The sequence below is a fragment of the Ilyonectria robusta genome (genome assembly GCF_021365365.1).
Source record: "Ilyonectria robusta strain PMI_751 chromosome Unknown BGZ61scaffold_17, whole genome shotgun sequence".
In the NCBI taxonomy this organism is placed as follows: Eukaryota; Fungi; Ascomycota; class Sordariomycetes; order Hypocreales; family Nectriaceae; genus Ilyonectria; species Ilyonectria robusta.
This window is the reverse complement of record NW_025764451.1, coordinates 912,686-939,410: the sequence shown is the minus strand read 5'-3', so window position 1 is coordinate 939,410 and position 26,725 is coordinate 912,686. Positions and strand designations below refer to the sequence as shown.

General features: G+C 47.7%; 6 protein-coding genes across 6 annotated transcripts; 2 read left to right on the top strand and 4 right to left on the bottom strand.

Moving 5' to 3' along the window:
* Positions 1 to 246: 246 nt before the first annotated feature.
* Positions 247 to 1,850, bottom strand: BGZ61DRAFT_456721 (uncharacterized protein). The gene has a single exon (XM_046246555.1). It carries the CDS (start codon positions 1,834 to 1,836, stop codon positions 496 to 498), a length of 1,341 nt encoding a protein of 446 aa, XP_046101284.1. The 5' UTR covers positions 1,837 to 1,850; the 3' UTR covers positions 247 to 495.
* Positions 1,851 to 3,031: 1,181 nt separating this feature from the next.
* BGZ61DRAFT_590719 (uncharacterized protein) lies at positions 3,032 to 8,150 on the bottom strand. The gene is made up of 9 exons (XM_046256648.1): positions 7,244 to 8,150; positions 7,134 to 7,173; positions 6,636 to 7,059; positions 6,410 to 6,579; positions 6,103 to 6,356; positions 5,802 to 6,048; positions 4,918 to 5,745; positions 3,667 to 4,862; positions 3,032 to 3,560 (listed from the first exon to the last, which is right to left on the bottom strand). The coding sequence occupies exons 1-9, from the start codon at positions 8,008 to 8,010 to the stop codon at positions 3,164 to 3,166; spliced, it is 4,323 nt and encodes a 1,440-aa protein (XP_046101283.1). The 5' UTR covers positions 8,011 to 8,150; the 3' UTR covers positions 3,032 to 3,163.
* A 1,777-nt stretch (positions 8,151 to 9,927) lies between these two features.
* BGZ61DRAFT_425669 (uncharacterized protein) lies at positions 9,928 to 10,404 on the top strand (the record flags this gene model as incomplete). The annotated part of the gene is made up of 2 exons (XM_046243655.1): positions 9,928 to 10,016; positions 10,075 to 10,404. The coding sequence occupies exons 1-2, from the start codon at positions 9,966 to 9,968 to the stop codon at positions 10,402 to 10,404; spliced, it is 381 nt and encodes a 126-aa protein (XP_046101282.1). The 5' UTR covers positions 9,928 to 9,965.
* A 3,027-nt stretch (positions 10,405 to 13,431) lies between these two features.
* BGZ61DRAFT_358619 (uncharacterized protein) lies at positions 13,432 to 14,934 on the top strand (the record flags this gene model as incomplete). Its single annotated transcript, XM_046240982.1, has 7 exons — positions 13,432 to 13,673; positions 13,728 to 13,836; positions 13,891 to 14,031; positions 14,081 to 14,393; positions 14,446 to 14,548; positions 14,598 to 14,687; positions 14,739 to 14,934. The coding sequence occupies 7 exons, from the start codon at positions 13,432 to 13,434 to the stop codon at positions 14,932 to 14,934; spliced, it is 1,194 nt and encodes a 397-aa protein (XP_046101281.1).
* Positions 14,935 to 15,733: 799 nt separating this feature from the next.
* Positions 15,734 to 16,870, bottom strand: BGZ61DRAFT_358416 (pectate lyase-domain-containing protein; the record flags this gene model as incomplete). The annotated part of the gene is made up of 4 exons (XM_046240961.1): positions 15,734 to 16,130; positions 16,185 to 16,229; positions 16,285 to 16,414; positions 16,477 to 16,870. The coding sequence occupies 4 exons, from the start codon at positions 16,868 to 16,870 to the stop codon at positions 15,734 to 15,736; spliced, it is 966 nt and encodes a 321-aa protein (XP_046101280.1).
* Positions 16,871 to 18,586: 1,716 nt separating this feature from the next.
* On the bottom strand, positions 18,587 to 19,715 carry BGZ61DRAFT_358717 (SGNH hydrolase-type esterase domain-containing protein; the record flags this gene model as incomplete). The annotated part of the gene is made up of 2 exons (XM_046240995.1): positions 18,587 to 19,573; positions 19,632 to 19,715. 2 exons carry the CDS (start codon positions 19,713 to 19,715, stop codon positions 18,587 to 18,589), a joined length of 1,071 nt encoding a protein of 356 aa, XP_046101279.1.
* Positions 19,716 to 26,725: the final 7,010 nt, after the last annotated feature.

Genomic DNA, 26,725 nt, shown 5'->3' with positions numbered 1-26,725 from the left:
TATAATCATACAGAAATTGCAACACCCTATATAGTTCTGTAACTTAGAGTATATACGCTTCTTGAGCCGACTACTAATATGTTCATACAGGTTTAACTTTTCCAAGCTGAAAAGCTTGATATTTGGTCATCGTGGCAGCATTGGGTAACAAATGCTTGAATTGTGGATAAAACTGTGTTTTTTTGACCTTGTGCCGGCAACTTGCTCACCTTGAGGGAGCAGACAGAAGTTAGATTAGAGTATATACACTATACATTGATTTATCTTCTATATCCCGGAATTGGGTCGTTGATAGGCAGGATTAAATTCATCTATTTCAATCCCTGTCGCTTCCCGGACCAAATGCGGAGACCTGTCGTCGTTTTCTTGCCCAAACGGATTTCGCCCATAGCCGTAGATAACCTCTTCAGCTGCTCGACTCAGGCATATGCATTTCCCAGGCCTCCGGACGAACAAGTCAATACGGAGGGTGATCTTGGGCCTCTCCTCGACAGGTCAATAACGCCAGTCCAACTTGTCGCGCATCTCCCAAAGTAGACCCTTGTAATGGCCGCCGGTATCTAAGAACTTGAGGAAGCTTAGATCGATTGACCGCACAGTCGATGGCAGCCCAGAAAGTAGGGACATCACATCGGACTGCATTACCAGGAAGCCCGCGAGACCCAAATGTTGAAGCCGCGGCCACTTGTCGATTGGGAAAATAGTGCGCAGTGGGATGAAGTCCTCAATGGGCCTACTACTTAGCCGGTCTATACGGCGGCCGCCTGGGTCGCGACAGACATTTGTGTGTAGGCTCATATGTTCCAGGTCTTTTGCCTCGGCCAGGGCAAGTTGTAAGTAACCGTTGCGATAGGACGACCAGCCCTGATCCTCCAGCCCGCCGACAAGAAGAGAGAGATGGAGGTGGCGAAAACCAGGGCGTTGAAGGATTTTGACGAAATTGTCATGCTCTTCGTTCGGTTGGTCAAAGATGTGACAGTTCAGCCCCGTGTTGAGACGGTGAACATTAACAACAAATTCCGAAATGTTATGGTGCGGCTCCTGTGCTAGTATGCGCGTGATGACGCGAAATCCTCGCCACTGGTTTTTCATCTCCTCGTCGCCGGGTCCTCCATCATTCCAGAGATGTGCCTCCGGCTCGTCATGTTCTATAGTAGGCCAGGTGTTGCGTGGGATAAGGTAGTTGAAGCCGTAGGGGAAGCTCCGAATCATGGGCGTCTGATATAGCGGCGAAAATAGGAAACCATGGGTTGCCGGTGTAATTGTGACTCTTATGAGCGAGGGAAACCGCTCCAGCCCGTACCGAAAGGCATCAATATCGGCGCCAGACGCCAACACTTCGTCCTGCTGTTGTATCAACTTCTGGTAGTAGGCCCATGATGCCTTGTATGGTAGCTGTGCCTCAAGCTGCTTCTCTCTTGCAATATCGCCAATGGGGTCTCCCTCATCGATAGCACGGCCTATCATCCCCTCAGCGTTGGCCTCGCATGTCCTCTCAAACCAGTCCGGGCATCCACCCGAATCCTCATCCCAGTCGTCATCGAGCTCGGGATCCTCCAGTTCCCAGGTCTTCAGGCGGGCGTCGTCCCAGATGACCTCGGTGACACCCATGCGGAATGTCTCGTGATCCGCAATGGCGCGGAACACTTCAACATTTCGTGAGTTGGCTGATATGAAAACTCGGTCGATGCGGAGGTGCGCCCTGTCCTGGAGGAACCCGCATGTTAACCGAAGATGCTTCAGATCGCGGTTGGGCAGCTGGGACAGAATCGCATTCAAAAGCTCAGCAGGGAGACGCACAAGAGGTCCTGGCTGGTCTGTGGGCGAGGAAGTCATTGCGTGGAGTTGTGATGAATTGAAGGTGGTAGAATGAAGAGGTGAGGGAATCAAACACGTCCGGGTCTTTGGCTCGCATCACTCAATCAGCGTGCTTGAGTAGCCGCCGGAAAATGCAAGGAACAACCAGCGGTTAATCAACCTGCCAGTGAAAATATGCACCAGGGTGCTATTATAGGACGGACGCTTGACAGGGGCCCACCTCAGTGCAACTTGAGACGTTACTAATTTACGCAGTACTCTCTCAGTTCGGTGACATGTAAAGGCGGCATTCGCAATTTCGACAATCTGTTGGAACATGAATCCAATTAACCCTGTGTAAAGCAATGTTAGGTGTACACTCTATCGTTTAGCTCAGCCAGTTGATACAGCATAATCCAAAATGGTAAACCAGAAACGAGCTCGCGCCATGTCAGACGAGGATGGCAATCTACCCAAACCAATCGCCCATCTTGGACTGACCCGAATCGTGTCAACCCCCATATACCCTCAGGTCCGACGCCAATGCGAGAGCGAGGTGAGAGACTCGCCCGAACAGGTGGGGACCAAGGTTGCAGCCAGTAGATGTCCAAACGTTGTATGGTCCTAATTACACTACAGTACTGTTTTACTATGTGGACCAATGTACCGTCAACGTAGGTAGAATGGCAGTACTATGTGCCGAGTGACATTTTTGAGCAATCTTGGCCGACAGACGGGTTCATGGTATATAACTTGTCGAAGGTAAAATACCACGCCTTCAGGATATTTTCACATGTATCGTCATCGCTCTGCGCATACCACCAGGTTCATTTCTATTTTTTTTCAGCCGCACGAGGGCTAGGGGGAGTAACTGTTTCGACAAAGTCCGATGCTGTCAAGCTGTGGGTTAACGGTGTGGCCGATAGGGCGATTCAACGGTCACAAGACTCACAACGAACCTTCTGTAGGTTCCTTCAAGTGAATATGGTACGATAACTCGTTGCCAGTGTACAGGAATACCCAGAGTCAAGGCTTGTGGTTGCGGTTGCGGTTCCGCTCAATGAGGCAGTGGCCTCCAAGCCATCAACCCAACCACAAAGCTCGTTCGAAAACTGATCATCTTCCGCGATGGATGGGTTCCAAAATACGAGATCGTCGGGTTGTTAGCTTTGAGATATGTGGATAGAGGCGCGAAACGGAGATGGAAATATGGTCAAACATCCCTACAAAAGTCCTAAGCGGCCCTCCTGTATTGATGAGGAAATGCACTGCGACGACAGTTGGAAGCTCTGGAAAGGGTAAGAAAGTAATGTGAGAGTGACAGCGTAATCTAGAGCTATACTGATATACCCTTAAGACAAACTCCCTAAACTAAAAGGCTGTCGTTTGTCTGTCGCCGCAGTACCGCTTCGTTATTCTCAGGCGCCTGACGCCTCTTCATTGCCTGTCCAAAGCCCTTAGCCAGTGTGGCAAAGGGAATCTGCGCGGAGTGAGGGATAGCAGGCTTTTCATTACCAGAGGGCTTGTCTCCTACTAGTGGCGTGACACTGTCCTCCAGAACGTCACAAAGCTCAGGTGACTTCTGTGAGGCGAGCGCATTAGAGAATGCGTCCACAACCACGTCCCACTTGTAGCCATAGATAATTGCCAGCGTTAGTACGAACACTGTTACAGGCACAGCGGAAGACCAGAATATCCTCTGATCCCAATCGGTATCCCTAACGTCTGTCGTGTTCATTCCAAAGAAACTCGTAACAAACGATCTACGGCGAGCTGTTAGTCTTCCTGTAAGAACACTCTACCACTCCTGCCTTGCACCAAGAGATAGAGATTGAAGCGCGGATTGGTTTGGATAGGAAGAACACTTACAGTGGAAGGAAAAATAAGGTGACGAATGTGAACACCCGGATAGCTTTCCCGTGCCCTTCCTCAAGCACTTCTATGCTCTGTTTCATGTCGTGTCTTGTAACCTGAGAAATCCGTTCCAACGTAGCCAGAGCATCACTGTCATCGGCAAGCTTCTGATGTTGTAAGTCGAGACGTTTCTTCTCAAGTGGATACATAGCTTGTCGGTCCTTGAGATAGGCCCAGTCAGTGGTCGCGGACTGAAAAGCTGTGGGTTCCAGGACTTTTCGATACGCTCTGATTAGCTGTGTCTGTACCTGAGCCACAGTTCGTAAAGCCTCTAGTTCTTCTTCGAGAGCGGAAATCTCGAGAAACCTTCGACGTTTTGGGTCCCGTGTCGCACCAAAACGGAGTCCGAGAGAGACCTTTCGATAGTGCTTTGCAATCTCCATCTTCTGTCCTGTCCCTTGCAGGATTGTGTGGTTCTGAATGTTGCTAATCAGAGAAGCCACGATGAATTCAGGTCCTACCGGCGCAATAATGAGCCTGTCAACATCACCTCGGGTGGTGCCTAGGATGATGATGTCCCGCTTGGCCAAGCCAAGATACTCCTGAATCTTCCCTTCTGTTGACTTGCTCCAGTCACGGATCATCGTTAGCGGTTTCGGCATGGGCAGGACCAAGCCATGTTCCGAGTTTCGTAAGCGTGCTCGGTTTGCCCATGAGAGTTCCTTTGCTGTGAGAACATACTTCCACACGATTTCCTCAAACGAATAAACCAGATTGCTTAGGAGATGCGGCCGACAATCCGTGCTTTTGTTGCTCTCCGACGATCCGCTCACAGAACAATGGAGGTCTCGAGTCTTGTCTCGAATGTTGACCAGAGTAGCGACAAGTGCAGATGCCGTTGTTAGCACCTCTCCATCTGCCTCTACATCTAGCCCTTGGCGGCGAACCCATCCCAGACAGGGATCGTCGAAGATTTTGGTCCCTTGAAAAGCGTGTTGACACTGAATATGTTCGCTGTGAATGTGGCCGATTGCAGATTCTATTGATGAGTACATTGTATTTTGGCGGCATGCTGAACATTCTTGAGATGACGTCTTCTTTGTGGAACTTTCTGTCCTGCCCTCGCCCTGGATAGGAGAAAGGAATGGTGGGATTTCGACCCAATTTGGCTCGTGAAACTGCCGGGAGGTTGTTGAAGACAGATAGATTTGCTAATTTGAAGTCCGTGGTCAATCATCATCCTACAACAGGGGATGCCTTGCCTACCCTTAGAATTAAATCCAATGTGCCCCAAAAACGCCCACATAGGGAATGAGCAGAAGAGCTCCCCGAGGTAGGAAGAAAGGCTGCAAATATTTCCTCAGACACTTCCAAAAGAGTTCGAAAGAGTGTTGATTTTGTGTGCGCGGCTGAAATATTGATCTGCTGCTGGTATGGGTTCGTATCTTCAGCTGTACCGGCTTCTCGAGAAGTGGATGCTGCTGATTGTTCGCCAAGAATTGAACAGAGCGTCTGAGACCTCTCAACAACATCTTGTCTAGTACACTGAAACGCTTCCAGGTATAGTTTCCCATAGCTACCGGAAGCAAGAGACCCGTGTATCTTATTTAACAGCTGAACCAAAGTCTTATCTGTCTCTTCTGCAGACCGATCGTCGGTATCCCGGCTGAGTCTCCATGTAAGGAATGGCACAAGTCTGTCTTCCACAATACTTGAGGCCATCGAGTGAGTCAAGGACTGATGTCTCTGAAATTGTTCAGGAGGCAAGCCAGGATCTTCGTGGTCCGCGTCTTGTCCAGGTCCAAAGTCATGGAGTGAATCCATATCTTCATCGTCAAAGGGCAATGGCGGAGCCGGCTTGGGACCACTCGACCAAGATTGCCGGTCGTTTTCAACCTCCAATGAACTTACGGACTTGTATCTGGACGGCGCGGTTAAGTGCACAAAGCCCCATTCCTGGTGGACTGGAGAGTCTTTTCCAGACAGGGCGGGTGATGGGCCGAGAAGCAGCTTGCCATTGACGGTGTTGGTAATCCTAGGCACTATTCCGGCTCGACCAGTCTCTGGTCTAGCGATATGCTTGCCGTATGGGGTCTTTGAGAAAAGATGAAATTAGCAGATGTCATCATTGTAGACCAGTGCGGAATTACCTCGTTCTGGTACCCATAGTTTACCATCGAAGTACTGGCGCCAACTTCGTACAGCTCCGGTATTTTTGCCAAACTTAGACGTCTCGTGGCTGGAATCAAGGGCCCAGGAAGACTTCCGCGAATCGTTGAAGATTTTTCACGAGAACTAACCCCGAAAGCAGGTCTCGATTCTTTCATTGGATGCCTTATCAACTGCATCTCTCCTTGGTTCCGAAGTGAATCATTCGAACGAATGGGCGGGTGAAATCTTTCAGAATCATCAGACTAGACTCGAAAGAAATATTGGTGGCTGAAGACATACCCAGAGTCATTGCTCTCTCCTCTTCCAGCCTCAAGCAACTTCATCGAAAGAGCACGAAAGTCATTCGACTCTTGCTCAGTCTCGTCCACATCCTTAGATCTTAATCCGAAGATGTGGCTTTCTACATCTCCCGAAGAAAGCAAGCTGAGCCAGGTTCGAGGATCAACCAGACCACCTTGTTCGTCAAACAACTCGTATGTGTTGAGATGAGCTTCCCCAGATCGAGCAAGGGCCGTGGCGCGTTTTAGAAAGTTCTACCAAATAACTAGTTATTACGCCAAGTTCTGTTGAAAAGGGTAATACGTACCACATAATTGCAATCTCGGTCAATTACAATGTGATACCTGCACATGGAGGCATTATCTACCACGCGGACGGTATAGATTCCGGGCGTAGATCCTGGGGCCATTCGGTCGAGCTGTATGTTGTTGCATGCCATTTCCTTTGAAGACAACTCCGAGAAACTTATGATAACAGCTGATGGACTATTAGCCAGCTGAACTTGTGATGCAATGCCATATACTTCCACATACCAGAGCCGATTGTCAAAAACCATGTTTGAGGCACACGTAGGGTCCGCATCGCCTTGTCTCCTTCCATTTTGATCCTGGGGGCGCCAAAGGACTTTTCTCGCACACTTCCAGCCTCGTACCCATACAGAAACTCTAGAAGGGTCCTAGAGTGGCCCCCTCGCTTGAGTCCCCTTGTCGAGTGTTCCTCTGGTAGAAGTAGAAAAGGTGTCGAGAGGAATACCACTGGTTCCGTGTCATAGGCTGGGTCACCCGCGTATCTCCCAAGGTAGCTTCGGTACCTCCCAATATACCTAATTACAGTTCCTGGCTCAATCTCCGATCCGGATTCGGATCGCCTCAGACATCGTCGGTCAACCTCCTTCAACACGTTGAGCGCAACCGACTTAAGGGGTTGTGATATGAAAGGGCAGTCGGTAACAAGGTTCTGTAGCAACAGTGAACGTTAGTTGGATATCATCGGTCGCCTGCGAGCGGATTTGACGAGTTTCAGAAACTCACCTCAAAGGTCCGTAGCTTCGAGGGAGATCCTTTCAAATGCCTGTGACCGAACAACGACGCCGTGGTTAACATAAGAGGGCTTGACCTTGTCATGAGTGTTTCTCACTTACAACCACCGTATCCTCACTAGAGATGATTCATCCTTCGAGCGCTGAGGCCGTTTTGGACAGGATAGGGTGACCTTGTGCGCCCCTGCTTGGTCCACGTAACATTCCGCCGCATGAATTTCGAACAGCTCCGTAGCAATAGTGCTGTCTTCAATGAATGATTTTGAGTCACGCCAAGCGTCACGGGCGGCCAACATTTCGGGACTCCCCAACTCTGTGCCTAATTGCTGCACGGAGCCATTAAGAGTGAGGACCCCGGAAAGTAGAACCTGGTCGCCCCAGCGTGACCTTCGTGAATGTCCAAGACTGTCAGGGGTCAATCGATCGGGAACGAGGTTGTTCGCTGCGGGAATCCCTGCTGGATTTGGATGCGGCATCATTGGGGCTGGGGTGGGAGCAGATGTGTCGCCTTGAGCTTTTTCCACATCGACACTAATTATCTCGATGGGCTCTTGGAGGGTGCTGCCGGGTGCCCTTGCAATGTCTTGCTCTATCCTTTTGTATTCTTCACTCAACTTAAGTAGCTCATCGATATTGTCTTGTCCAAGGGCTTTCTGGACAATGACGGTATTACCTTCCTCAAAAAAAGGATACCCTAGGTCAATGAGGGCGCGTTTCGAAACGATCTTGGCCGGAATTCGAGTCTTTCCCCTTTTGGGATATTGAGATGGGCTGGAGCTGCCACCAGATCCAGATGAGGATGATGTGGAAAAAGCGTCCTCTGAGCTCTCCGCATCTTCGACGTACGCTCTCCTGCTAGAGGATGTCATCTGGAAACGTCGAAACCGAGATGCAGCTTCGCGGGCGTCAGCTGAGAGAAAGAATGAGACAAATATCCCTGAAGTTGAGCAATGCGTCTCCGTGAGTTGAAGTTGGGAAAAGAAATAACGCTTCTTGTGTCACTGGTTAAAATTCGGTTCAAGTTTGCCTGAAAGCCTGATGGAATGACGAGGCAGCATTCCGCATGCGAACCACTGATATGTCGCACAGAACTCACATGACTACTGATAACCAATATTTCGAACAGTAATACAATCTTAAAGCCTTTGGGTTCGAACCCCAGAAAAGAGAAGATATAAGAAATCCCTCATGAATAAATTTCTTGCTCACCTAGTTAAAAAAAAAAAACATTCCTAGCTAGGCATAACCCTAGAAAACCAGTGTAGCTAAATATCAGAAATTGTTATTTAGCTGGGGGGCGCCGCAGTAATTGTGCCAGGCTTATATTCGACGACTGGGGAGTATGTTTGCATCTGTCCCTTTACCAGCCTTGGTGGTCGTTAATATTCCAGGTACAACCGAATCGGTATTTACAAGACTGTAAGGTTTGTTAAGTAAATCCAAGCTGTCTATGCAAGGTTGATACCATAGCGGCGTGCTATATCCGATGTTGTGGAAAATTTGCTGTTTTATCGACATCCTGATGGAGCTTCTCTTAACATACTCTCTATCTCTAAGGACTCTTCCAAGATGCCTCAGGATCTGGATTCGACTCTTTGGGTTTCTTAGAGCTATTAGGGTAACGTCCGCCATATTATAGCAGAGAATACGGCGGACCAGTCGTTGACCGAGGCCGATTCTCAGGTTGATCAACATTTACCAGACGAGCGATGAGACCCCGCGGGCCAGTAGACCGGGACTGATTCCAATACCTGTGGGTCTTTGCTTTGCATCACTGAATCAGCGTGCTTGAGTAGGCGCTGGAAAATATGAGAACGACCACTGGGGGGCCTTGTTATTTCACTTTTACTCAACCCCCTACTCCTTCCGGACGGAGGGGGAGCAACTAGACAGAAGGGTAGTGACTGTTGAAATCCAGGTACCTTGTTGTCAAGGACGGAAGAAGGAGACTATGCAGTCCCAAAGGGGACGTTCGTCTTCTAGTCGCAGACCTGAATCTACATGAAAATTTTGGAGCGCGCAATATACCTTCATGTGGTAGTTGTATAGGGTAAGTTATAGCCGTATTTTCTGAATAGCAAATAATATCCAATGTATAATTTCTAGTTATTTATTTTATCTTTTAAAACTGGATATTAATCTAATCGATAAGTTGTCAGTGATAAGTGTCAAAAATCCCTTTAATTCTTTGCTTCAACACCACTCGCGATGACGACGCCTCTCGCGCCAGCACACACCACAGACAGATCGCGGCCTACCATCCGTGGACGGTAACGGAGTCTGCTGTGCAACCTACAGCCCGCCCGCAGCAGCGTTGTCTCCAACTGCCACAGCCTCTGCCGTTACACTCTTCTGCTGACCAAGCATGGCGGATGTGGCCACCCGTCTGGATCCTGAAGGAATGGTGGCATCCTCCCAGGGTAAAGGCGAATCCGCTGAAATTGTGTCAGGAGACGTTCTATGTCACAGTTTGGCAAATGGGTTGCAAATTTCATTTAGCAAGATACTCACACCAAAGTCAAGAATTCATCGTATATCACTTTCAATGCCGCCTGGGTCTTCGCGTCGTGGACATGGAATGTTTCGGGATGGTCCTCGACATCCTCCAGGAAGTCAGCTATTGGGTCGGCCCCCAAAGATTGCGCCAAGCAATGTACTTGTGTACCTAGTCGCACTGCCTGGGCTCTAGACCCTCTCCTACGTCACTGAGCAGGCCACGTGTATATTCCCTTCTCTTGCCAGCCATTGTCCTCTCTGGTCACCATCCCAACTTAAATCTTTGACTCATCACATTCGTCTCTCGGCAAAGTCAAAGCGTCCCAAAATGCCCGACAACTTGCAGATTGTGGACGGTAGACAAGTCACTGTCACTGATGTATTTCTCGTCCCATTCTGCCCCTCTCCAGACGGTGCCACTTACCAGCTGAACACAGGTCAACCCCCCAAAAGGATGGACGAATGATTACATCGAGATGGGCGGAGAGATTCAATGGGGTCTATCCGGCGACGCAACCTCGAGAGCCCTAGCTTACGGGATTGAAGGAAACGTCAAGCCTCTTTTCGCCACGCAGTCCTGGACAGGACAGACTATAGTTCTCTTCGAGGCCGTCTTCGAGGCCGGAAGTAGCCTGTTCTTCCTCTACAACGCCATTGAGACCACCCTGTTCCAAATCATGCAGCCTACTGATCTTCAGTCGATTGTCTCAACTATCGGTGACGAGGATAAGGGTGGTCTAGCTGGGCTGGAGCTTGAGGAACGCTAGATGGCCAGGGTAATGGGTTAGTTGGCTGGTGTCTTGGATTCGGGCTGAGATTAAATGGCGCCAAATAGTGCGACGCATGTCTCTCCTTGATGGGCAATGATAGGATATGGTTAAGTACAGGTCATTTTGCGGGAAAGATTGTGGGCCAATTTAATGAGTCTCTATGGTAGCTTGGCAACTACGGTAAGCTGAACTAGTAGTAGGCAAGGGACTGTATGTACTTACTTGGTATGGATTTGCCTGCAGATACGAGTCTCTGACCAATCCCATCCTGTTTCCATTAGGCATCGAGTGTGATAAATTCCAGTTTTGTGACGCGGCTGCATATGAGGCGTCGACCCACAGTGAGCAAGGCGCATACATACATAGGTAGTTATCTAGTTGCCAATAATAAATTCCCCTCAGCTCAAATTAGCCTATGACGGCTTTCTGGCGGGGGCTCTATGCAAGGACAGCGGTATTAGACCTTTCCAGGCCCAGCGGGCTGTGATTTACTCAGTCATCATGCATCAGAACGCGCTGTAGCCTTACTTTAGAGAACCGCTTCCCACCTTTGCATGGATCGGCCAATCGGGGGCAGCTGAAAGCTAGATATGACGATCTATTGTCGTCATATATGTGGTCGGAGAGCAGAGCCTTACCTGTTGTCAAGCCATGCACGCCCGCCCAGATTTCACACCGCCACCTAGGCTTTTACTCTTAGCGTCGGCGAATAGACACTTCTTGTAAGTGGTTTATGAATGCATGGAACGTTACATTCTAGGAATAAAAAATGAAATTAGCGCGCAGTACGGTGATGAAAATGATGTTGTTAACAGCATGCGGGCACAACGTCCCGCCAATCCTCCGACGGGGCAAGATAGCGTGATAGGCCTAACTAAAGAGGGGGCTGGCATATTGTTCCCGCCCTGCAACTCCTGTGCAGTAGCTATGGCCTATTCCAGAGTGCAAAGTGCAGGGTGACCGATTGACTAACTTTGCAAATTGTAAATAAAACCATTAGTCTAGGTGGAGGGATATGTACCTACCCATTTGTTGGTGGACCCAAAGTCGGACTCTTGTTCCGACTCGTCCCGTTTTACCCCTGAGATGCTAGGCATACGGGACAGAGGTGATCGCCCCTGCGGCGCACCGCCTGTCACATAGCTAGCCTATTCATCATTATCATACAATTCATCAGGTCCTAGCATCGTCCCCGTATTTCCACTAGATATATAGTTTGAGTGAAATATCAGTTTATTTTGTGTGGCCAGCCTCTCGGGTTGATAAAGACGAACTTGTCCCACAGTTCGGAGAAAGGCTCTATGTTAAGGTGCCGCCGCGCAAATATGTTGTTATTTTCATTGCATGTCCTATATTTCCTGAGCCTTACCAAGGCGTTTTCTCACACGCTTGGCCTGCTATCCAAAGATTGCCAATCAATACTCGAGGTCGATGTGCAGGGTAGCTCGGTTACTTGAAGATGCAACATCAACCGTCTGAGGTGCTCTGTTGTTCCGTCTCACATATTTTATATTCGTTGCTTTGGCCGCTGTTGAAAGAAAAGCCGCAGAAATCCGTGTTTGAGTATATATCTTTGCACTGTTGTAAAACGAAGATCTTCTCAAAGCTTGGTGATAATCATAGACTGGTACCATTGCTCATCGAGGGTCAAATTGACGGAGTACTCCATTCGTTAAATAAATTTGATAGTATAGAACGAGACAACGCCAATAGATAGACGTAGGCAGTCTGACAAGTTGATGCCACGAGTGTTTTAAATCTGTTAACCGTGGTTTAAGAATTGCTTCTGGAAGGATGTTGCATGTCACTAGTCGCGGCCCGAAAGTCTCAACCAGGGCTAATCGCGTGGCATTGACGGAGTTCGAACTTGGACCCTAAAGGAGTTCGGAAATTAAACGTAGTTTGGAGGGCCGTTTCACCATGACAAGGGATTGCTCATATGGGTCGTCTTTAGTCTCGTATTCTGAACTCTACCAGCTGCAGTCCATCTTGCACGGAGCGCACTACCTCGGTGACTGTGCTGTGACAAGGGCATGGTCTTTGAATCATAGCCTTGCTTTGTCAACCCTTCGTCCCGCTTCATTGCAGTGAATCTTTGTCCCCGACTTCACACTCTCCTGAAGTGTAAAACCGATAGCAAGACGTCGGCGCCATGATTGAGGTAGAGTTGATTTGTTTCAAGGACATATTGCGCTATTATTTTGTGCATATAGCTGGCTTTGGTGAAAATGGCTAGCTGCTAGAGAAGAAAAGGTCAGGCCTGGCTATGTATCATCCACAGTGAATCCCGGGTTCAATTGCCGATCGACATGCCGCGGTAATCAAGACTATGACAATCTCTTGCAGCGAGCGATCTCAACTTAATAAAGTGGAATTGAGACGGCGAATTCTGTTCTAGATAAACCTTCAGCAAGAGTAATGCTTGTCTAAGCACATGGTATCCTTGCACTGTAACGGAACAACTTCCCAAATGAGCTTGGCCCTTCAGAAATTGAGTACGGAAATGGATATTCCGCGAACCGATGCGCACTGGCAGCTTAAACCGGCCTTCTACTTCAAACTTTAATGGTTGGCACTGCCCGGCGATCAGCCCAGTATAACTGTAATGTGTGTTTCAGGAAACGATAGTAGCATTGTCGTGTAACTGGCCCCATTTTGCCTCACACTTGGCTTATTGTAGACGAGACGAAAGAGAAACATCTCCGTGGCACTCCACCCGGATCGAAAATGCCACGAACAAAGTAGTCTGACCTAGCCCTGAATTAGCCAATCCTTAGATATGGCTTTAAGCCTAGCCTTTCAGAGCCTGTTACTTGTGGGCCATCGTATCTCGAGCTTAGACGTCAGGTCTTGTTTAGATACCGAGGCGAATATCCCACTGAGATGGATACACGGCAAATGTGGCGAATGTGCTGTGGTCAGACCTGGTTGTCTTGGCTGTTTATGACGCTTTAAATTCACCGTTCATTCCGGTCTTACGACCTAGGTCCTTTCGCAATTCAACATAATTTAACCTTGTTCAAAATGAGGCTCGATTTTCTCATTCTTTCATCTCTCTTGGCTTCCATTGCGTCGGGCATCCTTACCATCAAGCCCCCGAATCGATTCGCAGATGACACAGATGACTTGAAGTCTCAGGTCCTGCAAGTCACGAATGATATCAGAGCCAAGGTGGCTAATGCTCTAGGCCACCGTGAGGAGAGGGTAAAAAGGCGAAGCATTCAATCGTCTTGTACAGCTAAGAGCTTGGTCCTCCGACGTGAATAGTATGACGACGACTCTTTCCCGTTACACTGCCAGAGTGACTGACTCTCCCACAGCGGCTCACTCTCCGTGAAAGAAAGGCTGGCCTACGTAAACGCCGTCAAGTGCTTGCAGCGCCTGCCTGCTCGGACGCCAGCCAACGTCTCGCTGGGTGCTCAGTCTCGAGTGAGCCACTACACCATGTCCCCATCAATGGCTCCTAGACTGACGCTCGTTTAGTTCGACGACTTCGTTGTGGTTCACATTCAGCAGACGAGAACAATTCATTTTACTGGTAACTTTATGCCCTGGCATCGGTGGTTTCTGTACACCTACGAGAAGGCCCTTCGAGAGGAATGCGGTTACAAGGGTTATCAGCCAGTATGTCAATCCGATCGCCCCCGAAGAGTCTCGAAGTAACAGCAAAAAGTACTGGGACTGGCCCAAATACGCTTCAGCCCCCGAGAAGTCTCCCATATTCAACGGTGATCCCTATAGCTTGGGAGGCAATGGAGATTACGTCCCTCACAATGGACCTGTTATTTCGCCTCCAGAAGGCATAGCTGGTAGCCAGCTTCAGCTGCCCGCAGGTCTTGGGGGTGGTTACGTCACCACAGGTCCATTTGCCAACATGTCCGTCAACCTTGGACCAGGTGAGAATCTTGGGTATAACCCGCGTCGCCTGAAGAGGGACGTTGGCCCCGCCCTGAACCAGATTTATGGAAACTACACGACTGTATTAGGTGACATCAGAAAAGCACGTCGATATAGATGCAAAGCTAATCAAGGTCACAGAACTTCTGAAGAAACCCAACTTCGACGAGTATCGACTACTATCTGAAGGCGTGCCAGGCACCGCAGATTTGGGGCCTCACGGCGGCATGCACTTTACTATCGGGTTAGTCTTGATTCCATCTTCTTTCATACTTAAATTAACATCATTATAGTGGAGACCCTGGAGCTGATCTATTTACCTCCCCTGGTGACCCCGCGTTCTGGGTGCACCATGGTATGATGGATCGGATGTGGGCATTATGGTAAGGCCTTGGAGCAGAGAACCGTACTTTCGTGTCTAACAGTGCTTATAGGCAAGCTTCAAACCCCAACACGCGCAAGTTTGACTTGGGCAGCGGAAATTATAGTCACATAACCTGGGATAACAAGCCGGAATCAAGAAAAGTGAGCCTTGATGACGTATTGGACATGGGATACGCTGGAAATTCAGCGACAATTAGAGATGTTATCGATACAACCTCAGGGCCTTTTTGTTATTTTTACTACTAAGCACGCATTTCTAAAGCCACTCGCTTAGCCCAGAAAACTACATGGCCACTTTCAATACAAATCGGTGAAGCTATGTACATTAGCGTTTAGCTCCTAGCCTTACCACCTATAGTTTTTCTTGCCTTGAGCGAAGGTCGCAGGACTTCGCAGAAACTGGATTACCTCTGCAACAGTTCCCACTTGTACGACATGGAAGCAATACACCGAAGACGGTTGGCTTGACCCGGTGGCAGATTAAAGTACCATGGTATGCAACAAGGTGCCTATCGACTCGGCTGTGGAATATAAGGCATCTGTCAAATTGCCAGTGTTTTCCACGCCTTACAAGGTGTTCCACTGGAATGAATCGGCTATGATTCAACGATTATTCACGAGAGGTTGCAGTGATGTGACATCATGCTCAGGACGCTCTCTTAAGTTAAACGGTCTTGGGCATGGAGGCACAGATTGACAATATTAAACACCATTGAAGATACCATCTGCGTTGATACGACGACTCTGAGGGGATTCTGTGCTGCTTGTACATTCTTTTAAATTCGGTGAACTGAGAAAGGCAAGTCATTACACGAAGTGAGTCACTCGGAACTTTCTGGATCAGTCATATGAGAATGAGTGGACTTCTGAGACGAAACCCCACAACAACGCAGGAGATATAATCCGTAATGGATCCATTTATCTAGGAACAGATTTCCATGTTGATTCACTAGTCAAGCCATGAGTCTTGCATCGGTGAGAGGTCGGTGAGGCCCGAATCTGGGGTCTCCAAGCCACCTAAGTAAGATACAATGCATCAATGTTTTCAGCAGTTAGTACTGGCTCCAGAGGCAACGCAATATGTTCCGTCAGGGCCGGAGCCAATCTTAGTTGGCTCGGAGCCGCTTGAGTTGCCCGTGTAACGATCGCAAGTTTTGCCGTCGTCTTGGCAACAGTTCGTCATAGTACAAGTGTCTCCGTAGTTTGTGTTAATACCACACAAAACTCCTCCATCGACCGCAATAACGTTTGTCATGATGATATTTCTGGGGCCCCCATTACCGGAACAATTGCCACAGCTTCGAACCACCTTGCCATAATCATTTGCATAGAAGTTAGTTATCTGAACGGTACCGCGGCCATTGAATTGGATGATCTTATCCGAGGCGTGGAAGGCGCCACCTCCATTGATGTATGAGGTTCCACTAGACTGCTTAAGAGTTCTAATAAATGCCCTTGTTAGCTAGTATTCAAGGTGTGGTGCAGGGGGGACACACAAAGCATCCTCGCAAACATCAGACCACCAAACGTTATTCAAGGTACTTTGATGAAACAGTTAGCATCACATCGCCTTCTCCAGAATTTTTGGCGACGCACCAAGTTCCTCGACAGTGAACTCCCTCTGCTTGATTGGGTCCAATAATGACATTAGAGAGTGTAGCACCATCTTCTAGAATGAAAATAGTGTCATCCTCTCCCGTCTCAGTTTGCTCTTGGCAAACCTTGGCTAATGTTGACACCATTAGCCCCTCGTAGCTCATCGGTAGAAAGGATTTCTCATAAACTAACTGCTGCGATCGTATCTCTTCATGCCGCCATCAAGTGAGCCAGTAACAGTAATTGGTGTGGCGCTTGTAACCACTCCAGAAGAGGCAGGAAGCGTAGTTGTAACACCCGTTGGTGCAGTACCTCCACTACCTGCTGAGGTTTTCGTAGCCCCCGTGCTAGTACCAGTGTAGTAGCACGAGCACTCCTTGGAGATCAGGCTTGGCTTTTGGGAACAGTTGGTGGCCCATGATGGAAGAGCAGAGGTTGCGGTGACAACAGCCGTGGTAAACGTTGCACAAAACGCCGACGCAGTAGCTGATTGAGACTTGATAAAGCTAGCACAGCTGTTGGTGTCTGGATCCAAACAGCCAAATGCAGCTGGGAGAAGAGCTAAGACGGCAAAAAAACTCCTCATGTTGGATTCGGTGATGATCTGGTTTAGAAAGGGTGTTGTAATGAGAGTTCCAGGAAGTTTGGATGGGAGCGAGTTACGCTGCTTTATGTACTTCTCAGGCTAATATGATAGCTGTTTCTCTCAACAACACCGGATGTTTAACATGGAATTAAACTGTCTTCAGGTCCCCAATTCAGCAATACGGAAGCAAGCACTGAATGGGAAATACGCGTAACAAGCTGTTGTAATTCTTCCACCAATCAACTTCCACCGTGCCGCAACGTTGAGAATGATACGACTGCAGAATGACCAATTACATTTTAAGCATACAGTTTAACTTATCATCAACAAGGTGTGCCCACAAGGTCGGAGAAATTTGCTTCGCAATCCTAAAGGCAACCATATCATGATTCGACTGGAAGGTCAGGGGTTCCTAGGCTCAGCTACGAATAGCGTGAGACGACGGAACTTAGCACCCCATACGTAGAAATGCGCCGTACTTTCGCATTTAGCTTAACTTCCCACCGCGGAAAATCATCCCAGCGGCCGCTATCTTGGTGGGTTGTCCCTCTGAGCTTTCCCGGAAACATGCATGTAAGTCAAGCGGGGTAGTTTTCTCTCTCCTCCGTTCATCGATCCTCTCTATCACCCCTAGTCTATTAATTAGGCTAAGCACGCCTGATAGTTCTACGTTCATGATACTGGAATAACCTAGCATACTCGCAGACAGATTGGAGGAACGTCCTCACTCAATAGCCACCAATTAATTGCCAAAGAACATCGATGGGAGCTTTCTGATTACTACCCATAATTTTGAACCAATCCATCCTCTCTCACTACTAAAGCGATGGATTCCAACAACTGTAATTTCCGCCACCCTGGAGAGTATTCGTACGATGTCAGTGACCTGGATCTGTGAAGATACCCATTGAACCCGCATTCAATGCAGTATATTGACCGACATAGACTCTCAGCGAGTTATTGCCTGTGCATAAAACTATTATAAAGAATCGTAGATGGAACTTTGCTCTAAACATAAAATCAACACCCTTCTCTTAATAACTATCGAAAATATCCACACCCTATAGGCAAATGTTGCAATCGGCTGACATATGAGGAAATGCCTGAGGTTAATAAAGCCATGACATAGTAAACACAAATGTTACAACTCGGCTTATTGTGTTGATCGGTATATTTTAGGAGGAGAAATGAAATAATTTTCTATTGGGGGTGAGTAAACCCCTGTAAAACGAATATCTATTCGGCAAGGGGAATCTTCACAAAACATGTAAGGGCTGGCTGTGGTGAATTTATGTCTCGCAGTGGCGATGCTGATAATCTTATGCCGGCTGAAGACCCCTGCCTGAAGACTGAGACATTCTGTGCTAACTGGAGTTGAATACAAGCGCCAATATGCCACCCAATTTTTCAGACGTAACCTCGGAAAGTGAGCTACTGGGTGGAAGTGTTGATGTGAATGGAAATTGTTCAAGTCTAGTACCTGTCGACTATGATCTTACCAGACCTTCATTTAGTTTCAATTAGCCAGATGGATTTATATCAGAATCATGCTAGTTGCGTTCATGGAAGTCGGCATTTGCTTCTCACTTGTCAAAATAGCACCTCAATTCTTACACCGGCCGTCTGTAAGTAAACCTTGCTACAGGGCGGTACGGATTCTATCAGGTGCAAGTTGCATGTCGTTGTGCACAAGTCTACGGCCGCAATTTATACAGTCTACCATCCCAGGGCCAACCTAATAGACTCCTCGAGAAGTTCACCGCCTTGGGCCTGGGTAGCTGCATTCGGATGGTAATCACAGCCAACTTCTGAACCCTGCGAGGGCCAATCCACCAAATGAGTTTTCACCCCATGAAGCTGTTGAATTGCATCCTTGAGCACCTGAACATGGGTGGATTTCTGAGCATCGGCCTCAGAGGGATAGCTATCGCTGAGCATGGGTGAAGACACCAAGAAGAACTGGGCTTTCTTGTAGTAAGAGTGTATGCCCTCTACCAGCTTAACCATGGCCTGCGTGAGGTCTGCCGGGTTAACGGGGTCCCGCACACCAAGGTAGCTGAAGTCGTTTGTGCCGAGGTTGATCACCACTGCGTCTGGTATCCACGATTTTGGGAACGTGAAGCTTCCGTTGGCGTCATCAGCACCGTAGCGCGTGTAGAGAACTGGCATCGGTGGCATTGGATCAGGGGGCGTGGAGGCATAGTTGCGGATCAGGCCTTTGCCACTCCAGGCGACAACACTGTAGTCTGCGTTTAAAGCTCGAGCCGCCACGGCGCCATACGTCTTTCCGTTGTTCTGCAAAACGGCCGAGTTCGTACAGGGCAGGACGCCATCGAGACCGTAACCGACGGTGATGGAGTCCCCAATGATCTCAATCTTGCGCTTTGGGACCGTACTCGCAAGTAGAGTGCCGTCGGTAGTGACACCCGTGATGCGGAAGGTGCCTAGAGAACTCTCCGATCGTTTGCGCAGCTCAACAGTATGTGTTCCCTTTGACAGCTTAGGTGTCGAGATTAATGTTCCGTCTACATTGCCGATGAGAATCGGCTCTCCTCCATCAATAATCAGGTCAGCGCTCGAGTTTCCGCTAACACTGCTGATGTTGATCGAGGCCGCCCTCCCTCTGAAGGTAAAAGCGACGCCGGCGCTCGGCCATGTGAGCTCCTTTGTCGCCGGGTTGACTCTTCCGACAAATCTATAGATCTACCCACATGAGTCAGAGGCGCAAGTGTTGAATCAGTAAAGTGGCGACTAGACTTACCGGTTCATTTGCCTTGGTGAAGTCCCGAGGCAGTGAGGCGGCCGTGACTGCGGTTAACCAGACGATCAATGCAATCACCTTCATGTTGGACGCAATTAATACCCAGAAGCCGTAGAGGGCGGGAGTGATCAACTGTAAATTCGAGCGCGGTCGCCTTCCTCCGTCCTACAAGAGCATCACTTTATTTTATGTGATTTCACATGTCTCCTGATGTCTCTTGTAGGCGCGGACAGACACCATCCGTCTCCTGTAGATACGGACGGAAACCATCCGCAATGCCTATTCCGGCCGGGCTCCACCTTGGAAGCTAGGTGAAAAGTAGAGGAACTTATGCAATAGAAGAGAGCAATTGCCTTCGGTTTAGGCCTTTCTTTTGAACTTCCATCTTGAGACTGAGGCTCACAATCGGCTAAATGCCGAACCAAGCCGCCCAGGAAATTATCAATGAGATTCCGTGAATAGTTGCGCTCAAGCCATCCCGCTCACCAATCCCTGTCACCCTCAATTTAGCCAACAAGACCCTCCATCTTCACCCTGTTGCCGACCAGAGCGATACCCGCTCTCAATTCAACCTCATCATGGGCGGTAGTTCAGGCCACGAGGCATCCTTTGGAGGGTGTGTGGTGCAGAGCCTTTTATGCTAGCTCGGACTGCCGGTCGCAACGTCGAGGTGGTTGTTGTTGGCGATAATGTTGGCGTTGGCCGCGCAAAGGCTGGTTAAGTAGGGAGACGTGGCATCGCTGGCGTTGTCTTGGTACATAAGATTGCCCGAGCGCTGGCAGCTTGTCGTGTCAACCTGGATTCACTTAAAAAGTCGCTCGGCTCGTTGCAGACAATCTGGTTAGTTTGGGAGCTAGTCTCGAGAATGTCTATGTGCCATTATTGTGTTGCTTAACGAAGTGATTGAAGACAGGTAACCTCAAGAGACTTTCCTTCTCCTCCTCCTCTTTCTCTCTATTTATCCCATGTTCTTCCCATTAGCTGCAGCCCAGTCATCCTATAGTACAGTCGAGGGCACGCACAGCCTGCTGCAGCCCGTGCCCGCAGCGGCAGCTAATAAGAGTATGCAACAGTCATCATATAGTACAGAAATGCCGTAGGATGCCTGGAGACTCGCGGTTCAGGAGCGGACATATAAAAAGTAGTCAATAATGCCCCGAATTCATCACACTACCAGGCTGTACGTGTTAAGTGACAGAGTTACCCTACAGGATGGACGGACTGTGATTAGATGCTTTTCCTTTTGCGCCACGGAGTGGTATTTCTCCAGGGCTCTCCCCTTGTTACGAAAATCTTGCCGGTGATCTCGAACCTCGTGTTCTGCTTTGATCTGCTTGAGCGCGAAAAGGCTACTTTTGTCAGGAGCCTTTGAATGGTTAATAATAGGGCTGTACCTATCCATGGGTACTGATGGGCTCCAAATTACTACCCGCAGCTACTCACAGACAGCTACAGGTAGCAATTTTGAGCCTATTACTACCCAGCAGAATTAAAATTGAATGTATATAATAAAATAAAAATATTTTATAATGAAGATTTTATATGCCTCTTATAAAATAATTTTATTTAATTTTATTAATTTTTTCATAATTTATAATACAATCTTTTATGTTTCTATTTTGTTAAAATTCTACCTACTTTATGGGTACCCATAGATACCCATTTTCAAAAATCAGTGCTTATAGGTATCCAGGGGGCCCTGTGGGCTGGGTATTTTATACCCTAGTTAATACGGGAACGTAGGAGAATGACGCTGAGTTCCGACCTGAGATTGGAAGGAGTTATGATGACTGGGATGTATTCGCACCTGGTATATCAACGCATTCCCACCGCTAGTCTTGCATTGAGGAGCTTGCATGGCAAAATGTTGCTTCGATCCAGCACATACGAATATACCTTCCCTCTCTCAATGTTGAAGAAAAGGACGAAGAGTTCTCGTTGGAAACTGTGTAGACTTTCAGTCATGCGTCATCTCCAAGAACGTAGGAGCGTGGTGTTGGTTTTGTTAGGATGCCTTTTTGTCATGAATGCCTTGGACTCAGTTGCGCGTGTCAATGGGAAATCAAGGTTGCATACCTATGCTCTTTTCAACGAAGCTGTCAATGGTGTGGAAGAGTTCAATGCTGAACAGAATTCCTAGAATGCGCTTTCGGCTCCCAATGCCATCCGTTCCAACGATTTGTTTGAATTTTTGTTGTAGCTCGTCATCGGTGATGTTGTTGAATTTTTCATGCAAAAGACAGGTCATGGCATTGAGACTGAGGATGTTCTTGAGAGCGTGGATAGGCAAGTATGGGTCGGCTGCGTTCGTCTGACTCGGCCTTATAAAACTAGCTTGAATCTTGTCAGACATGCTCGTTCAACGGTCTATTCCGAGCCTGGATCCAGATCTTTCAGTTGAAATAAAGCGCGAAGTTCTTGAGACCTCAGTCTGCCAGGTCTGATGGGTGGCCGTGTAGTATCATTTGCAATAGCGGAAATCTCCATATCATATGCCGAAATGACACTGCCCCCATACTCTAAGACAGGCATATGTTCTCTTTTTTGGGTACATGCGCCGGGGCTGCCTCCCTCGCCTTGACCGTCATTGACATCGCGATCAGGTACGTAAATGGCTGGGCCGCCCGGAAATTAATGCGAATCAGAGAATATCCTCGATGAGAGAACGAGGCACGACTCTCGAGCTGACTGTCCACGGTTGCCCCAGTTTCTGAAGGCTCGGTGGCATTCAGGGGAGGCGATTGGGATAGATCCTGATTGCCCTTACCACTCTGTGGTTGGTGTTCCGGGACACGCGCCATCGGGTCTCGGGGCATGAGTGGAAATGATTCAGCCTCCTTGGGCCCCATTCGACGGAAATTGGGAAAGCCAGTGGAATAATGATATGATGGTTAGAGGGGTGACTGAGGGTGCATACACGAGCTTGGCTTATTGCACATGCATTGCTCCACTCCTTAAGATTAACGCATGCCTCGAGAGTGCAGTCCAACCGCCTAATGACGGCGGGTAGCAATCATCAGCCAACACTGCGAAGGAACTGATTCTGCAATCATGATAGGCCGTTACATGAGTTGGAGGGGGGACATGACTCTGCCTCGGCGTTGGGCGTTTTCATAAAGAGCAAGGATAGGCCTCCTAGGTTCTACAAGTGAGGCATATTTGCTCGGCCTCAGCTGAAGGTGGCACAACGTGCGTAGCCCCCAAATAAATTTCTCCCTGAGTTAGGAATTACCGAGCCAAAGGATTGCTCTAATCTAATGCGCAATTTGAAAAGCATTTCTAGCAGCATTTTGTTATATGTCCTAGCAGTATGCGTAGCCTCCCTCCTCCCCCCACACCCATAGTCCCAGACATCATCGCCCGTCGTTGACGCAACATCTTCAAGGCCACTCATTGATCTTTACTATTTCCTTGCCCAAAGTATTACCACTGTACTTCGTATCTAACCATTCACAGATTTCCGGTTGTCCGCGAGGATTCAGATGTGGTTGTCTGTACCCAGCATCCGGACCACATCCACCCTCGCGCATTGTCCGACGAGTGCCTCACTGAGTACGGTGAGAACAGTGTCAAGATTGTACTGCTGAGAAACATCTATATTATACATGTGCAACGTGCCAAAGCTTTTGCATACAAAATAACTGACTTCGAACTGGGACAGCTCTGGGAACACTTAAAATATGTAGCAATTACAAGATGTCGATCCATTGCCCTTTGTTATCTATATAATTTTCTCGTCGAGACGCCACTCCCACCCTTTTAAAAACTGCTGCCCCCGATTTGTTGCTGGCTTGACTAATGATGAGAGTATGAAGCTACTTATTCTCGGCGTCCATCCCGGCTGGAACCCGCCCAACTAACACACACTAAAGTCCAGCGACTCCCAGGGCTTGCTCTGTGTTAAATATCACGCATCGCAGCTCCTCCTCTGTCATGCAGAGCTTCCTTGCAAGTCCGCGCAAGACTGTTATGTCTACCGAGTGCCTTCTGGCCCCCACGGTTTCGCTTTAGCCAAAGGGACTCCTGAAATCTTTCACTGTCGCCCAGCTGATCTTTTAAACTCAAGCTCCATATACCTGATAGAGCCTTTCCTCGACAACCACAACCAGCTAGATATAAATTAACTAGTAGGTTGAACAATAGGCTTAAGACGTTAAGGCTTGTTGTATTTCCAGAGCAAATCTCGTATAAAGTACTTGGCGAAGTAACCAAATACAGCCTGAGTTTAACGGGCCCTTCTAAATACTTCTGGAGACCTAGAATTACTACTCAGCGTCTATTCTGGTAGTAGTTTAGTATAAGCTTCGGAAAGTCGGGATTACTAAGAAAGGCAGCTTGATTGGTATATTTAATATCATCAGTAAAATGCAAAGTCTTAAATAGCAGAGGGTAAACCTACTTTGGAATAAACCCGGTATCTTATATTGCAGGCCGGCACTATCTTACCAGTATACCTAGATTAATATAAAGTAAATCGACTAATATAATAGTACTTTTTATTATAGGATCTATCTATACCTCTTAAACTTGCCAAGCTTAATATTATAATAGAAGTTATCTATAGCTGTGGATAACTTCCGCGTTCTCAATTTCTACTTGAATAAGTAGACGGAGAGCACAGTGAACAAGAAAGCGCTTAAGAGATAATCTAGCTGAGCTGGTTTTTATTGTGATATATACAGAGCTTAAGATGTATTCTATGTTAGCTGATTTATTTTCCCAGTCTTTTTTATTATCTTAGATAGTATATCGCAAGTTAATCCAGAGGTACTTAATACAGGGCTGTTTATAATAGTAACAGTATCGAGGAATACCTAAGGGAGCTTTTTAATATCTACAGAAGACTTAAGCTATATAATGTTATTTTTATATATAGGAAGAAATTATTATCTTTAAGAGAGCCCCAGTAATAACTGAAGGCTGTATATCGCAAAGGCTTAATAATAATATTTCCACAACGCAAGCGGGGTCCTTGACTTAGATAAGTCATGTTGGTATTTCCAAGGCTGCCTCTATCAGCTTCCGCCGGCATACTTTATAAGCTATATTGCCAAATCGTATCCACTTCTGTATAATAGTAAGATGATTTGAAAAGTCTCTGGAAACCAAGCTGGCTTTCGTGTGGTATATTTGGCCCTGTCTCTGTTAGTAGTCTACGGAAGTCTTGACGAGAGGAAGTTCGACAACAGTCAAAATTCAGTGACGTACCTGGTTTAGTGTAGAGACAGAGAAATGTTAGGCCATTATCGATACTGACGCTGATACTTGTATGGCTTATTGTAACGAACTTTAAGAGCCCATGCTCGCATTTTCCAGGGCCCTAGAGAGTAACCTGTACAAGTCGCATGTTTGCGACGTCGTTTTTAGTATCAAAAGATCACATCTAGAATCCAAAAAATAATGGGCGAACTGAATCGCACTACAACTAGAACAGAGCCTCGCTTTACCCGCATTTCCTAGTGGAATGACGACTCGTTCCCACCCAAGTAGGTTGATCACAGTGCGAGCAAAAGTGTTTTTTCGGGCCACGTCCCAATGGTCGGTAAGCTTGCTAGATTGCTAGACAGTATTAAATGACCCTGTTATTCATTTCGCGTTGTGACTCAACTCAAAGACTAAATTTATTAGTACTGAAACATGCTTGCTCAGAGCGGATGGGGTGGTTTGGGAGCTTACGCTGTAGTGAGAGTTGATGTTATTCAAGAGTCTGAGAGGGAGGGCTTGAAATTTCGAGTCACTGACATCCTACATGAGGCAAGATCTTCAAGTCAATACCGCTTCATATAACGTGCAAAGACATGAGTGCACTTACGTATTGAAAACATGCCACCCTGTTAAATTTGTAGAAGAAGAGGTATTAGAGACAGTCAGTTTACTTGGTCATAAACTGTGATCCGGGTCTGAAGTGCGGCTCAGGACCGTGAGTGGTCGATATCAGTGGCCTGTCGGTCAAGACGAAGAGTTCAGTCGAATTCTTCGAGAGTTCCTTTAACTCTAGGAAGTGCAACGGCAGCTTTCGGAAAACCCCTCTCTACCGGAGGAGGGGTGAGGGCATTCTCCTTTTTGTCTTTGTGTAGAACACCAGGAACCATTCGCATAGACAAGCGATCCAGCCCTCGGACAGTGAAGTCAAGGTTGTCATAACACTTGCCGAGGATGTTCTGGCGGCCTAAATACACCTCTAGCGCAGTTCTGGGCCCCTTGGAAACTGTTCTTATAGTCTTTATTGCATTTTAATTTTACTTGATATTATTATATAAATTAAAGTTATATAATGCTTTTAAAAAGTTAAAATAACTAGTATATATTGTAGTGAATCCCTCGATGAGGGAACCTAGTGTTTGAATTTACTGCATTTTCGTTGCGCGCACGTCACAGTTGCCAAGGCCCAAGTTTTGGGTTTCAAGCTGCTTTTTTCTTCTCTGCCGGAATCCTGTCTAACTTTTTCGACTCTAACCTTGATGAATACACTGAAAACTCCCACGACCCGACCTCTAGAACGCCCCGAGATCCCCAACGCCGATGATGACCCGTTTAAGTCATTCGAATCCCCCCTCTAGCCAGCACCCTATGTGGCTAGCATCCGTACCAACCCAACGCAACACAACAGCTCCTGGAACCAGGGGTCGTATTGGGCCCCGGCGATATCCTGGAGGAAGACTTGACCCCTTGGATCGGGATTGTTGATATTTTTGGCCAAGTCGTAAAGCGCGCCCATTTCTATTCGGATATATGGGACAAGACTGCAGATAAGAGTTTGATTTTCTTGCCCATTAACCCTAGTCCTATTGTCAAGAAGCAAATGGCATCCAAAAATAGCCAATGCGATCTATTGGCTTCCATTTAGGTGTTGCGGATGGTGTGGCGATAGCTCAAATAGATTTTCTTTCTCAAGGAAGCTCGAGAGGAAATTCAGCTTCTGTCTTTCCGATTCGTCTTCTAGATTCTGAGAGAATCCGACATCATGTTGGAGTTGGGATCTATAATGCGGATACAACGAGTTATCCCTGGAAAGAGCTGCTCGAATGAAATTCGCTATATTGAAAATTGGTTGTGATGGGATAAGTGTCAGAAGGGAAGTTGGTCTCTTGACG

Bases quoted from the DNA above. Each gene is read 5' to 3' on its own strand.
- BGZ61DRAFT_456721 (XM_046246555.1), bottom strand. From the start codon at position 1,836: ATGACTTCCTCGCCCACAGACCAGCCAGGACCTCTTGTGCGTCTCCCT.
- BGZ61DRAFT_590719 (XM_046256648.1), bottom strand. From the start codon at position 8,010: ATGACATCCTCTAGCAGGAGAGCGTACGTCGAAGATGCGGAGAGCTCA. The intron at 6,357-6,409 runs GTACGTATTACC...GTTATTTGGTAG, and splicing joins ACCGAGATTGCAATTATGTG to AACTTTCTAAAACGCGCCAC. The intron at 5,746-5,801 runs GTAATTCCGCAC...CTTTTCTCAAAG, and splicing joins ACTATGGGTACCAGAACGAG to ACCCCATACGGCAAGCATAT.